At 41.5% G+C, this 13,715-nt stretch overlaps 1 protein-coding gene across 5 annotated transcripts in view; it reads left to right on the top strand.

Annotated features, from left to right (window-relative positions):
* The first annotated feature begins 869 nt into the window (after nucleotides 1-869).
* The window catches only part of SRPK2 (SRSF protein kinase 2), a 113,997-nt gene continuing 101,151 nt past the window's right edge, over nucleotides 870-13,715 (top strand). For 3 of the 5 annotated variants that reach the window (XM_087722307.1, XM_087722308.1, XM_087722305.1), the window contains exons 1-2: nucleotides 870-1,001; nucleotides 1,183-1,267. In XM_087722307.1, the coding sequence (XP_087578433.1) occupies nucleotides 986-1,001; nucleotides 1,183-1,267 (101 nt within the window). In that variant the 5' untranslated portion in view covers nucleotides 870-985. Of the gene's footprint in view, nucleotides 1,002-1,182; nucleotides 1,268-13,715 lie in introns of those variants that run through there. The other 2 variants (XM_087722310.1, XM_087722309.1) reach the window with 1 other exon arrangement.

Raw genomic sequence — 13,715 nt, 5'->3', positions numbered from 1 at the left:
AAGGTCCCTTCCAGCTCTATTTGGATTGATTGATTGATTGATTGATTGAATGAATGAATGAATTTCACTGGAGGTTTTTAAGAAGAGGCTGGACAGCTCCCTGTCTGAAATGGTACAGGGTCTCCTACTTGAGCAGGGGGCTGGACTAGAAGGCCTCCGAGGTCCCTTCCACCTCTATTCTGATTGATTGATTGAATTTCACTGGAGGTTTTTAAGAAAAGGCTGGACAGCTCCCTCTTTGAAATACTACAGGGTCTCCTGCTTGAGCAGGGGGCTGGACTAGAAGACCTCCAATGTCCCTTTAAGCTCTATTCTGATTGATTGATTGATTGATTGATTGAATGAATGCATGAATGAATGAATTTCATTGGAGGATTTTAAGAAGAGACTGGACAGCTCCCTGTCTGAAATGGTATAAGGTCTCCTCCTTGAGCAGGGGGCTGGACTAGAAGACCTCCGAGGTCCCTTCTAGCTCTATTCTAATTGATTGATTGATTGACTGAATGAATGAATTTCACTGGAGGTTTTTAAGAAGAAACTGGACAGCTCCCTATCTGAAATACTACAGGGTCTCCTGCTTGAGCAAGGGGCTGGACTAGAAGACCTCCAAGGTCCGTTCCAGCTCTATTCTCATTAATCAAGGCCAGAGAATTTCCCCCCCCCCTCAAAAAAAAAGCTGCAAACAGTGGCTGGATCAGCTACCCTGCCGCTGAGGGTGACGTCACCCTCGCCCGTGGGTGGGGGGCGGGAGAGAAGGGAGGTCGTGGAAGAAAAGGCGGGGCTCCCTCAGGCTCGGCCTCTCGGGTTGCCTAGCGACCTCCCCTCCGGCCCCGCCTCTCTCCCGGCGTGGCCCAACCGCGCAGGCGCGGCCGGGCGTGAGGCGGCCCCGCTGTTCCTTCTCGAGTTGGCGCCCGGCATCGGCGGCCGGAGTCGGCGGAGGGAGCTGCGCGTGTGGCTCCGGGCCAGGCCAGGTGGCCGGAGAGCGATGAGCTCCCGGAAAGGTACGGCTGGGAGAGCCGGAGAAAGGTCCCTCCTGTCCTCGGGTCGCCTGTCGGGGGGCTCCTGACCGGTCGGGGGGCGACCCGTGCATCTTCAAGCGGGCGCCCGCGGACTCCCTGCCTCCAATAATCTGTATTTTTGCTTGTTTTCTTCTTCTCCTCTCCCTCTTTTAACCTCTGGCAGTGCTGGCCTTGCAGGCCCGGAGGCGCCGCCCTAAGCACCCCGCAGCACCCGGCAGGAAGGAGAAGCACCCACCGCATCACAAAAAGTGAGTGTATGGACCGGTGTGATTGTGTTGTTGCGTTGCCAGTTGTGTCTTTAGTTGGGTGGGTTGGGTGTCTCTTTGGGTACGTTTGCAGTTTGCAAAAAACTTTTCCTCCTCCTCTTCCTCCTCCTCCTCCATCATCAGCTTCCAGGATCTCATCCCCATCTTTATATATATATATATATAAACATATATAAACATATATAAACATATATAAATATATATATATATATATATATATATATATATATATATATATATATATATATATATATATATATATATATATATATATATATATATGTATCTATGTATGTGTGTGTGTGTGTGTGTGTGTGTATATATATATATATATATTGTGTGTGTGTGTACATACATATATATATGTATATATACATACATGCATACATATACATGCATACATACATTACACACGCACACACTGTATATTCAGTTAAATTTTATTTAATTTCCTTGCACCATGTGCACTGACAATAAAGTAAACTAAACTAAGACTATGGGACGCTTTTGTCCCGCATGGGAATGCTGGCTGTTTTTCCTGTGCCCAAGCCTCGTTTTGTGACTGTTGTAAAACGGGGTTGGGCATCTTGCAACGGCTTCCCTTCTTGTTTTTTTGGCAGGAGTCCAGCTCCCGGTGCTGAAATGTCTTGGCCTGCAGGGTTGTTCCTCTCCCCCCCCCGCCCCCCCCGCTCTGGCACCTGTTTTATTTCTGCATTTCATTGCAAAGATGGGCTTGACCTTGATGTGCATGTGTGAATAGCGGTGGAGAACTCCCCCAGCCGTCTCTGCCGTTCCTGATACTGATTCTTATGCCCTAAGCGTTTAATCGTCCTGCTCGGGGACGGATTCTAATAAATGCCTTCCTTATTTTGGCCCGAAAAGCGGCACTATGAATGTGGGTATCCAGGGGTTTAATGGGGGGGGGGGAAACAAATGGGAGCCAACGGGTTTGATCTGCTTTCCCCCAAAATCTTGCATTCCAATGTTGATGTGAACAGCCGTCGCTTGCTTCATTCAAGAGTGCTTGTTGTCAGAAATTGTGGATAACTGACTAGCCGGTGAAAGGAAGCATCACTTTTGAATTGTGCATCTATCTTCTTTTTTTTTTTTAAAACAATTGTGATGGTTTTAATGCACTTTTGAAAGAGATGCCTTGTGGTCCGCTTGATTTAATGCTTTGTGTTTCCCAATATAGATTGAGATTTTCCAAATATACGATGCTCCCGTTTTAAGATGCTTTAATCACAAGATAGCTTTTATATAGAATTTTTTTTTTTTGCATCGCTGCCAGCAGATCTGGTTGTCCCTGAAAGGTTTCATTTCTTAATGATTTAGGTGACGTTACACAGTATGTATTGTTTGTTCCTCCTTAGGATGAAGGATTCAAGCTAGTTTTTTTTCTCGTTATATTAGTTTTCAGGGTTCTTTCTCTGCCTACAGAGAAGCATTGAGTGCAAATTGCAGCTGCTAAATTGCAGCAAATGGTAGTTGCTAAATCAAACATTTTCAAGTTCAGCTAGAATTCTACAAACTATTTCCTGGGTGTTTTTAGGGAAATTGTGCTGGTGGCTTTGGACTTGTATTAAATATCTCGGCTTTTGTGTTTAGTATTGTTCTTTTGTGTTGTCTTCCATGTTATTTGGTCTTTTTTTTTTGAAGCTCAGTGTCATCACTTCTTTCTTATTGATTGATTGATTGATTGATTGATTGAATTAATGTCTGGCAGGGACTCCTTAAAGGTAAACAGTTTGAAAATCCTAAGAAGCCGAAACTGGATTTTACTCACCTCAAGAAACAGAAATGCATCTAGAGAAATTAGATTGTCTTTTTCGGAAAAATCGTTTCACAATTGGCAGAGTTCTTTTGAGTTTAGATTTTAAAATCCACGTTTTCCTAGTGACCAAGAACATCTTATTCAGTTGAGGCTGTTCCCTCGTGTGTGATCAATCCTTATAGTAAGTCAGATCCAGCTGTAATGACAGCCTTGAGAAAGACTTCCATGTCTTCTGCTGCTTCTAAAAATGCGAAAAGAATCCAGCTGTTTTAGCAGCGGCAACCAGATTTGGATAAAAACACAAGAGGAAAAGTTATTGTTAACCAGGTTTAATATTCCCCATTTCCCCCTTCATAAACCACTTGGGTTGGAAATTAAATCCCTGCTTGTTTTCTAGTGGCAAATTTGATTTTCGTACTTATCTTCATGTACAGCCCCTTATCTGGGCTTAGCTAAGCTGCCTCCGGGCTGGTTAGTTATTTGGATATGAAATTGCCATGGGATACCTGGGCGTTAGGCCAGATTGGGAAATAAAAATGAGATAAATTGGAAGGAAAGCAACCATCAAGTTTCCTACTGTAAGAGATTTGAACCACGCGGACATACCCACAAAGTACATAAAATCTAGGAGTAAAGTTTAATACTTGGTTTGCTTTACGGTTGAGGATTATCCTTGATTACTCTTCCAGCGCAGGGGAAATTTGCACATTGGCTACTTCAAAGACAACGTTCAACGCATAAGGTGGCATCAGCTCATGAAAAATATTCAAGCCATTCGTGTGTTTTTTACTGCCTTCATTGATTGGAAGGTGGCCCTTGATTTAATATCCAGGAAATAGGAGTGGAATTGATGACTATAATTGTAGATTCCTGTTTACTTAGTCAAATTCTTGACAATTATCATAAGCAGGTAAGATATGCTACTTTTAGAGCTCTCCTCCCATCTTAAAATAACCCAGTACTTGTTCCTCTTCCCTTTACATCAGCTCCTTGTTAATACTGTCCAGAAGTAAGTTTCATCCTTCACATTAAGCAATAAACCCATATCTATTCTTCTCATTGTGTGGATGCAGCTGTTTATACGTTGTTCCAAGTCAGCCTTCAGTTGAGACTGTAAGCGGCAGCAAGATTTGGTAATGAATGAAAAATTGACAATTGTTTGAAAACAAAAACGCTCTTTTTTTTACCAAGAGCTTTCAGCTGTCCTTGTACCTGCCAAATAAATTGTATGCATGCTGAGCAAGTCATGAACTTTAGTTTTATACTTTCACCCCAATTGTTAATTGATGAGGGGGTTAAAAAAAAATCACATTTAAGCACTGAAGTGTTTCCAACGCTATAATCCAATTTCTTAGCTCCAGTGGCAACTTGTTTTTCCCCGATGCAGTAACATTATTTAGGCCAAAGTGATGAATCTTCAGTTGCATTACTACAGGTAGTCCTCGGCTTATGACCTCAGTTGAGCCCAACATTTCTGTCGCTAAGCGAGACATCGGTTCGGTGAATTTTGTCCCATTTTACGACCTTTCTTGCCACGGTTTTTAAGTGAATCATTGCAGCTGTTCGGCGAGTCACATGGTGGGGAAGTGAATCTGGCTTCCCCATGCTTGTCAGATGGTCGCAAAAGAGGAATCACATGCAGCCGTCGTAAAGATGAGTCCGTTGTCAAGCGTCTGAAATTTTGATCACGTCAATACGGAGATGCTGCAAGTCGTAGGTGTGAAAAATGAGCGTAAAATGAGCCTTTTTCAGCGCCGTTGTAACTTTGGACGGTCACTAAATGAACTGTTGTAAATCGAGGACTACCCATAAAGGGGGGGGGGGAGAAAGCATTGGAAACAACTCCATCCAACCTCTTATGAGATATGCTACATGTTCCTTGCTTTGCACCTAATTTGTTTTATTTATTTCGAAGATTTATATGGCCGCCCACTCACCGGTTCGTGACTGGATAGCTTAGAAAGGCCCTGATGCTGTTTTTCACTTGCAGCTCAAGTTATTCAACCTTCCCTTTGTCGAAGCTTATAGAAACACCTTCCAAGTAAAACATTGGTTCGAATTAGGCACCTCAGATAATTCTTGGCGCAGTTAATCCTGCCTAAGATTTTTTTTTTTAATTTCCTGCTGGAGAAAAACCACGGTTTCGGATAATTACGGGCTGCCAGCCAGGTTCCCCCCCCCCCAAACTAGTTAAGAGAACATTTCTAGAGATAGTGGGCCCTTGACCTGGATTGCAGCAGTAAACCTCTTTAATGGTAGATTTTTCTCTTTGCTTATCTTCATAACAGCCTTTTGAATCGAGCGTGTTTGAATTACCCAGAAATATCTGAGAGAGTCACCCAATCTTGTTAGTGCCTGATAAGGAAGCTTTGGAGTTTTAACTTCGGCAATTCCTGAGGGATGATGTATTTCTGTCCAAATGATTGGTATTCAGTCTAATAACATCCTAGCTTCTTTAAAAAAAAAAAACACCAATGCCTGTCCTGCCTTTCCTTTAATAATTTGCTGTATGATTTATAAAATAACCTGTTACAAATAAATCTGACTTTTTGCCTATTATTAAATCCTTGACCGACGATTGTTTTTTTAAAAAAAAATTGGCTTGTTTTGTCCCAGGCTTGTTTGAATTTCTTCATTTATAGCTTCTGAGTTTGGTAAGAAAATTTTGTAGGAGAAGGAGTCTGGGGGTGGAGTTAAAAGAGGGATCAGCTTAGAATCCCTACGTAGCTACAAGCAAATTAAATCCTATCCCCTTTGAATCCCATTGACCTTCTCTAGCTTATCTCGGCCTTCCATCCTTCCGAGGTCGGTAAAATGGGGACCCAGATTGTTGGGGGCAATAGGCTGACTCTGTAAACCGCTTAGAGAGGGATTGTAAAGTGGTATGTAAGTCTTAAGTGCTATTATCTAACTTAGTTGAGAAGATTCCTGCAAATAGACTTTCAGAAAGAGTTGGTTTAATTGGACTTGTGAATTTGATCTTGCACACCTGTCAGTCAGGCATGATGGTTTCATTTATCTGCTTTAGAGGAAAAAGTAGGCCAGCTGTTTTTTTTTCCCTCTTGAAATGTCGATGATGACTTTAAAACGTCCCAAGTGCGCAAAAATGTATATATCACGTCCAGTTTAATGTAAAGCAGGATTTTAAATAAAACAATGTCGAGATTACACGCTGCAGCTATGCTGACTTCAGCCACTAAAACATACCGTGTTTTCCCGAAAATAAGACAGGGTCTTATTTTCTTTTGACCCCCACAAAATAAGCGCTTGTTTTATTATTTTCAGGGAGCTCTTATTATTTTTGAGGTGCAGGAGGTGGTGAGCATGGCCACCTCATGGCTGCTGCTGTGTTGCAATATATTTTTGGGTGTGTGTGTGTTATTTTTTAGGGAGAGCTTATTTTAGCGCATGCGCTGAAAAGCCCAATTGGGCTTATTATCCAGGGAGGTCGCGAGCGATTGTGGGTGCACCAAGGTACACCCACGTCACACTTATCCTCCGTGAGCTGCACTGGCTACCTATTAGTCTCCGAATCCGCTTCAAGGTGCTGGTCGCTATCTATAATGCCCTACATGGCATCGGACCTGGGTACCTGAGAGACCGCCTCCTGCCGATTACCTCTCTCAGACCAATTAGATCGCACAGGTTGGGTCTCCTCCGGATTCCATCTGCCAGCCAATGTCGGCTGGCGACTCCCCGGGGGAGAGCCTTCTCTGTTGCAGCTCCGGCCCTCTGGAACGAGCTCCCTGTTGAGATCCGGACCCTTACTACCCTCCCGGCCTTCTGCAAAGCCACTAAGTCCTGACTGTTCCAGCAGGCTGGGGGGAGCTGAGAAGCATCTACCTCCATGGAAATTGTGAATGTTGGTTTTGTTTTTAATATGTTGTCTTTGTCTCGTTCCCCCCTTTCTCTTGTCTTTTGTGAGCCGCCCGGAGTCCTCCGGGAGTGGGCGGCGTACAAGACAAATAAATAATAAATAAATAAATAAATAAATAAGGTCTTATTTTCAGGGTAGATGTCAAAATATAATTTAAAAAAAAAACTGCTGTAGGGTTTTGTGGATACCTTAGAATTTAAAAGCATACTGTCCATGAAGAGTGAAGTATTGATACCACGAGCTAATATATTCATAAAATAGTTAAAATTATGTTGCAATCCTTTAAAAAAAATATTTAATTAGAATTGCGTTGCATTCTAGTGTGTGCATATCCTGTTAAAGTTGAGCTTGAGAAATGAAGTTTGCTTGGGTAATCCTGAAATTGAATAATATATATTCTTTTCTGATTGGCACCTTGGCAGTTTCTCCCCCAAATTCTGAGAAGCTAATTATCTGAAACCGGATATGTTTCTCTGGATGTAAATTGAGTTTCCGTTTAAAGAAAGAATTTGTTTTCCACGCCTGCACTTTATTCATATGTTTTATTTTTGGAATCGCACTCTGTTGAGCAGGCTAACCTGATTACATCTCTTGCTGCACTGTGCTATATATGAATGGCCTCTTGACTATTCTTTTTCGCTTCGGTTGCTGGATAGACATTTCCTGTGTAAATTTCTGGTTGCGAGCCAGGATTTTGATGACCCAATCAAGAATCTAAAGAAGCTTTTTTTGCTATACGCTTCCATAGTCTTTTTTTTAGTGTCAGTCTGAACTAGTTCACAAACAGCATGTTGGAATGCTCAGTTCCCCAACAAAATATGGAGCATTTATTTAAAGCGCAGAACAGTACAATTCGTCAGCTGACGTGGCTAAAACATACGGACAGGACCACACTGATGAGTTAACTCCTGCTTTTCTGGCCAGCAGGCACCAACAAATCCTGGGAGAGTTTATGCCACAGAAAGGAAGCACAATGCAAACAGTGTGGGTGGGTGTAAGCCTTCCCTCCAAAGCTCTAAATCAACCTATATTTCACTGAAACAAAACTAGGAACTTTAATGTTTTGCGGAAGGGCTTAGAATTACTGCACTGTATAGAAGATAAGGCTTAAAATGTACCTTGGAATTGTATAGTTCAAACCAGAATAAGGTAGGGATAGTGGTAGGAGTAAGGGTAGGGTAGGATAGGATAGGATAGGATAGGATACGGTAGCAGGATAGAATACAATACAATGCAATGCAATACAATAGAAAATATGGAATGTTAGAATAGAATATACTAATAGAATAGAAGAATAGAATAGAAGAATAGAATAGAAGAATAGAATAGAAGAATAGAATAGAAGAATAGAATAGAAAATATGGAATGTTAGAATAGAATAGACTAATAGAATAGAAGAATAGAATAGAAGAATAGAGTAGAATAGAAAATATGGAATGTTAGAATAGAATAGAAGTTGAGTTTATTAGTCTTGTAGAAGAATAGAAGAATAGAATAGAAGAATAGAATAGAAATTATGGAATGTTAGAATAGAATAGACTAACAGAATAGAATAGAAGAATAGAATAGAAAATATGGAATGTAAGAATAGAATAGAAGAATAGAAGAAGAGAAATATGGAATGTTAGAATAGAATAGATTAATAGAATTGAACAATAGAACCGAATAGAACAAAAAAATATGGAATGGAAAAGGAAAGAGTAGAAAAAAAATATGGAATGAAATAGAGTAGAATTTAGAATAGAATTGAATTGAATTTGAGTAGAGTAGAGTACTTTATTTGGCCAAATTCAATTGGATACACAAGGAATTTGTCTCTGGTACAAAAGCTCTAAGTGTAAGAGGCAAACCAACAGAGTAGTAGTAATTATAATAATACCAATAAGAGGGGATAGTAAAGAAGGTAATAAGGATAATAATACTACTACTACAACCATTCAACATGGGTAAATATACAGACATAAAACCGTAGTGTGAGAACTAGGTGTTCAGCAGAGCGATGGCACCAGGGGGAAAAACCATCCCTGTGTCTAGGTGTTTTTGGCATGCAGTGCCCTGGAGCGCCATCCTGAAAGGAGGAGTTGAAACAGTTTATGTCCAGGATGTGAGGGATGCCCAATGAGTGGTGAGGTGGCCTAGAGGTGGAGCTCTTGCCTCACAATCAGGAGGCTGTGAGTTCGATCCTAGGCAGAAGCAACTATTTCTCTCTCTGGGCACGATGGGAATATATCTGCTGAACAAAACTCCACAATGGCAACAGGAAGAGCATCTGGCCAGTAAACACTCACTTCCATTCAGTTGCCGAGACTTGACCCTACAAGGGATTGTGGGGTCGTTAAAAAAAGAAGCTTGCCTCCAGAAGTTGTGAGTGCCCCAACACTGGAAGTCTTTAAGAAGATGTTGGAGAGCCATTTGTCTGAAACGGTGTAGGGTTTCCTGCCTAGGCAGGGGGTTGGACTAGAAGACCTCCAAGGTCCCTTCCAACTCTGCTATTGTATTGTAAAGATGATGATGGGAGGGATGCCCAACATAGAAAGCTACAACTAAAGTGTTCCTGGGAGTTAGTGATCCAGATTTTCTTTCAAGGCCTGTGACAAACTAGAATCTTCTACGGTCTAAAACAGTCAATCCTATATCGACCAGTTCTTGCTCTTAGGAATTTTTTCCAATGTTCAATTGAAATTTTCTTCCCTACTTGAATCCACTTTAATTTTTTGCAGTAGCAGGAGTTATTCACTCGAATTCAGCATGTGAGCCATGAAAATAGATCTTTTTTTCACACTGCTCATTCACAGCATGTAAGGAAGAATAAAAGAATTCACTCTTATTGTTCTATTTTATTTCTTGCCCTTAGGTTAGCTAAAATAAAGGTAGTCCTCGGCTTGCGACCACCGTCGAGCCCCAGATTTCCCTTGCTAAAAGCAAGGCAGTTGTTAAGTGAGGTTTTTGCCCCATTTTACGACCTTTCTCGCCCCAATTGTTAAGTGAATTCCCGCGGTTATTAAATTACTAATTTAGACTTAATTTACTAATTAAGTGACAGTTGTTAAGTGAATCTGCCCCCCCCCCCCACTGGCCTTGCTTATTGGGAGGATGTAAATCACGTGACCCCGGGACACGGCAACCGTCATAAATATGAGCCAGTGGCCAAGGTCCCGAATTTTGATCACATGACCACCGGGATGCTGCAAAGTGTGAACAATGGTCATAGGTCACTGTTTTGTTTTCGTGACTTGGAACGGTCACTGAATGAATGGTTGTAAGTCAAGGACTAACCTGTGTCTGTAAGTCACTGTTGAACAGTGGGGTTCTCGGCGTTCTCTGAGCTTAGTTGTCTGATGATGTTACCTAGTTGGGTAATGAAACGTCTGCAAGAAAACAACCAAGCTCAGGGAACACCAAGGGCCCCTCAAGTAATACTCAATTCTTTAGAATAAGATGCTTCCAATATAAGTTTTGTTGTTCTTTGCCATCCAATGCCAAATTCTGGAATGCTGCCTTAATTTGATGATAAGCTGAGCATAAACAAGTTGAAACCAAATTGCCATTGGTCAATAGAAGTTAGAAAAGCTTGCATCACTAGAAACTGGGACAGCTTTGCTGCTTGTTGGTGCATGATAAATATATATATATATATATATATATATATATATATATATATATATGTGTGTGTGTGTGTGTGTGTGTGTGTGTGTGTGTGTGTGTGTGTGTACATATACATATGTGTGTGTGTGTGTGTAATTTCATTTATCAGATATATATATATATATATATATATATATATATATATCTGATAAATGAAATTACACACACACACACACACACACACACACACACACACACACACACACACACACACACACACACACACACACACACACATATATATATATATATATATATATATATATATATACTTAAAGTCACAACCCCTGGTATGCCCAAGTATGGGAGGAAGGTCACACTTCCACTCTCTGTCATTAGGCTCGTCACAAGAGTCCATCCAGACAGAAACCCAATATTTTTTTACTGTTGCCTTTTTTGTTACATTTGTGTATGTATATATATATATATATATATATATATATATATATATATATATATATATATATATATATATATATATATATATATATATATATATATATATATATATATATATATATATAGTTGCATTTGTGTTGCATGAATCCCAGTAAGGGTATGGCTAGCTGATGAGAGCTAAATAGCTTGAAATAGATCTATACTAGTCTCCCTTTATTTATTTATCAGCACAAATACAACACAAATGTAACAAAGGCAACAGTAAAAATATTGGGTTTCTGTCTGGATGATCTCTTGTGATGAGCCGATAGACAAAGAAAGGAAGCAGTATGCTTCCTCCCATATTTGGGCATACCAAGGGTTGTGACACAATACATATACATACATACATACATACATACATACATACATACATACATACATATGTTGTATTTGTGCCAAAAATAATGGCTTTCTGCCTGGATGGCTCCTAGGGTGAGCTGAAAGATAGAAAAAGGGAAGCAATATGCCCCCTCACATATTTGGGCATACCAGGGGTTGTGACACAATACATACATACATACATACATACATACATACATACATACATACATATATACATACATACATGTTTTTGTAGATTTTCACGGGTACAGGTATGCAGGTCTTGGCTTATTTGGGTCTTTTCCCGTGTAAGATTGAGAGTATCTTGGCAATGTTTTGACAAGGTCCCACTCGCCATCTTCAGGCTGGTGCCTTCGGCTTTGTGCTTGTGCGAGCAAAGCGTGATCGGAGCTGCCATCTTTCTATAAATATTGGTGAGGGTGTGTGGAGTGCTGGCTTTGTTGCTGTAAGCAGATTGGTTGGCTGTGTTGTAACCTTGATTAGTTGAAGTATCAACTCCATCAACTGATCAAGATGTTTCAACAAAGCCAACCAATCTGCTTACAGCAACAAAGTCAGCACTCCACACACCCCCACCAATATTTATAGAAAGACGGCAGCTCCGATCACGCTTTGTTCGCACAAGCACGAAGCCAAAAACACCAGCCTGAGTGGGAGTGGGACCTCGTCGAAACGTCGCCAAGGTACTCTCAATCTTACATGGGAAAAGACCCGAATACGCCAAGACCTGCACACACACACACACACACACACACACACACACACACACACACACGCCACAGATAAACACACACTAACGCACACTTTCTCTGAAAATAAGACAGGGTCTTATTTTCTTTTGACCCCCGAAATAAGCACTTGGCCTTATTTTGGGGGAGGTCTTATTATTTTTGAGGTGTAAGAGGCTCCTTAACCTCGGCCCATGGCCCGTGGATCAGCTGATCCAGAGAGGGCCGGAAGTTCTGTTTCTGGAACACTCTTGACAGCCCTAGCATCTCAGGGCCTGCCTCTCTTTTTCGTGGCCGCCACTAAGAGAAGGGGCGTGGTAGCTAGGATTTGCAGGAGCAGCCTCCATGAGATCATTCCGCGTGGATGGCAGGTGCACGTGGGATGTCTTTCCCCTTTTCCCTCCCAGGAAATGGTAGGGATCGGCTGCGCATGTGTTTAAATATTTTTGGGGAGGGCTTATTTTGGCACATGTGCTCAAAAGCCCAATGGGGTTCATTATCCGGGGAGGTCTTATTTTGGGGAAAACTCTTTGTGTGTGTGTGTGTGTGTGTGTGTGTGTGTGTGTGTGTGTGTGTGTGTGTCTGTATCATGTATGTATGTACAGAGAGAGCGGGGAGGGGCTGATATAATTATATATCATTAATTAAAAATACTAGTTTATTCCCAGTTGGTCAACTAAATTGTTTTTGTGCTGGCAGATGAGTAGCTGCCTTCCTTTTGTGGTTTTCAAAAAAAAGGAAGTGGTCAGTCTGAATAGTTGCATTAATAAAATGTCATTACCTCATTTATGGGTGCTCCCCCGATTGTTTACTACAATAGTAACTGAAGTCTTCAGAAAGATACGATCAACACATTATTATTTTTTAATTGGTATTTTGCAAACTGATGTGGCTAACATATTTGAGATATTTAGCTGTGGCTGTTAAATACACATATGATTTGTTATCCAAGCTTGGAATTCTACCTAAGCATGTTTCATTCCGCATTATTTCAAGTATTTTGTCTTAAGGAACAGCCCTAACAGGTTTTTCTGGCCTAATATTTAATTCTGTGACCATAAGTACAGTTGTATTCCTTGGTTTTGAGGACTGTATATCGCCCAATCAGTGCAAAAAAATGTCTTAAAGCAATGGTGCAGAGGGGGGTTCCTAACAGTTCGGCCGAGTAGGTAGTAACTCGGCCTGCCACCCCCCCAAACCGGTTCTCTCGGTGGCGCCATCTTGTTTTTTGCATCTACGCATGCACCAAAGCATTTTTAAAGTACTGCACATGTCCGTATAGCGTGCATGAAACACGTGTGCATGCGCACTGCGTCCCTGAGCAAACCAGCAGCAACAGCCGGAACCCACCCCTGCAGTGGTGGGATTCAAATAATTTAATAACCGGTTCTCTGCCCTAATGACCACTTGGGTAGGCGTAGCTCGGTGGTCATGTGACCATGTGGGCATGGCCAACTCAACGTCACTCACACCGATGGGCGCTGCTTCGCCTTAGGTGTTACAATGTAATAAGGTTTGACGGAGAGGCAGTTTCTGTAAGCAGGGCAATAGGGATGAGGCTAGAAACAACACCAGAATGTTTCCTTCCTGCCTTCCTTACGGGATTAGCCCTGTAAAGTGGAA

The sequence above is a fragment of the Thamnophis sirtalis genome, unplaced genomic scaffold, assembly GCF_051295495.1.
Source record: "Thamnophis sirtalis isolate CommonGarterSnake01/CBP01778 unplaced genomic scaffold, rThaSir2_p1.2 scaffold_9, whole genome shotgun sequence".
NCBI lineage: Eukaryota > Metazoa > Chordata > Lepidosauria > Squamata > Natricidae > Thamnophis > Thamnophis sirtalis.
This window is presented reverse-complemented; position numbering and strand designations above follow the sequence as displayed.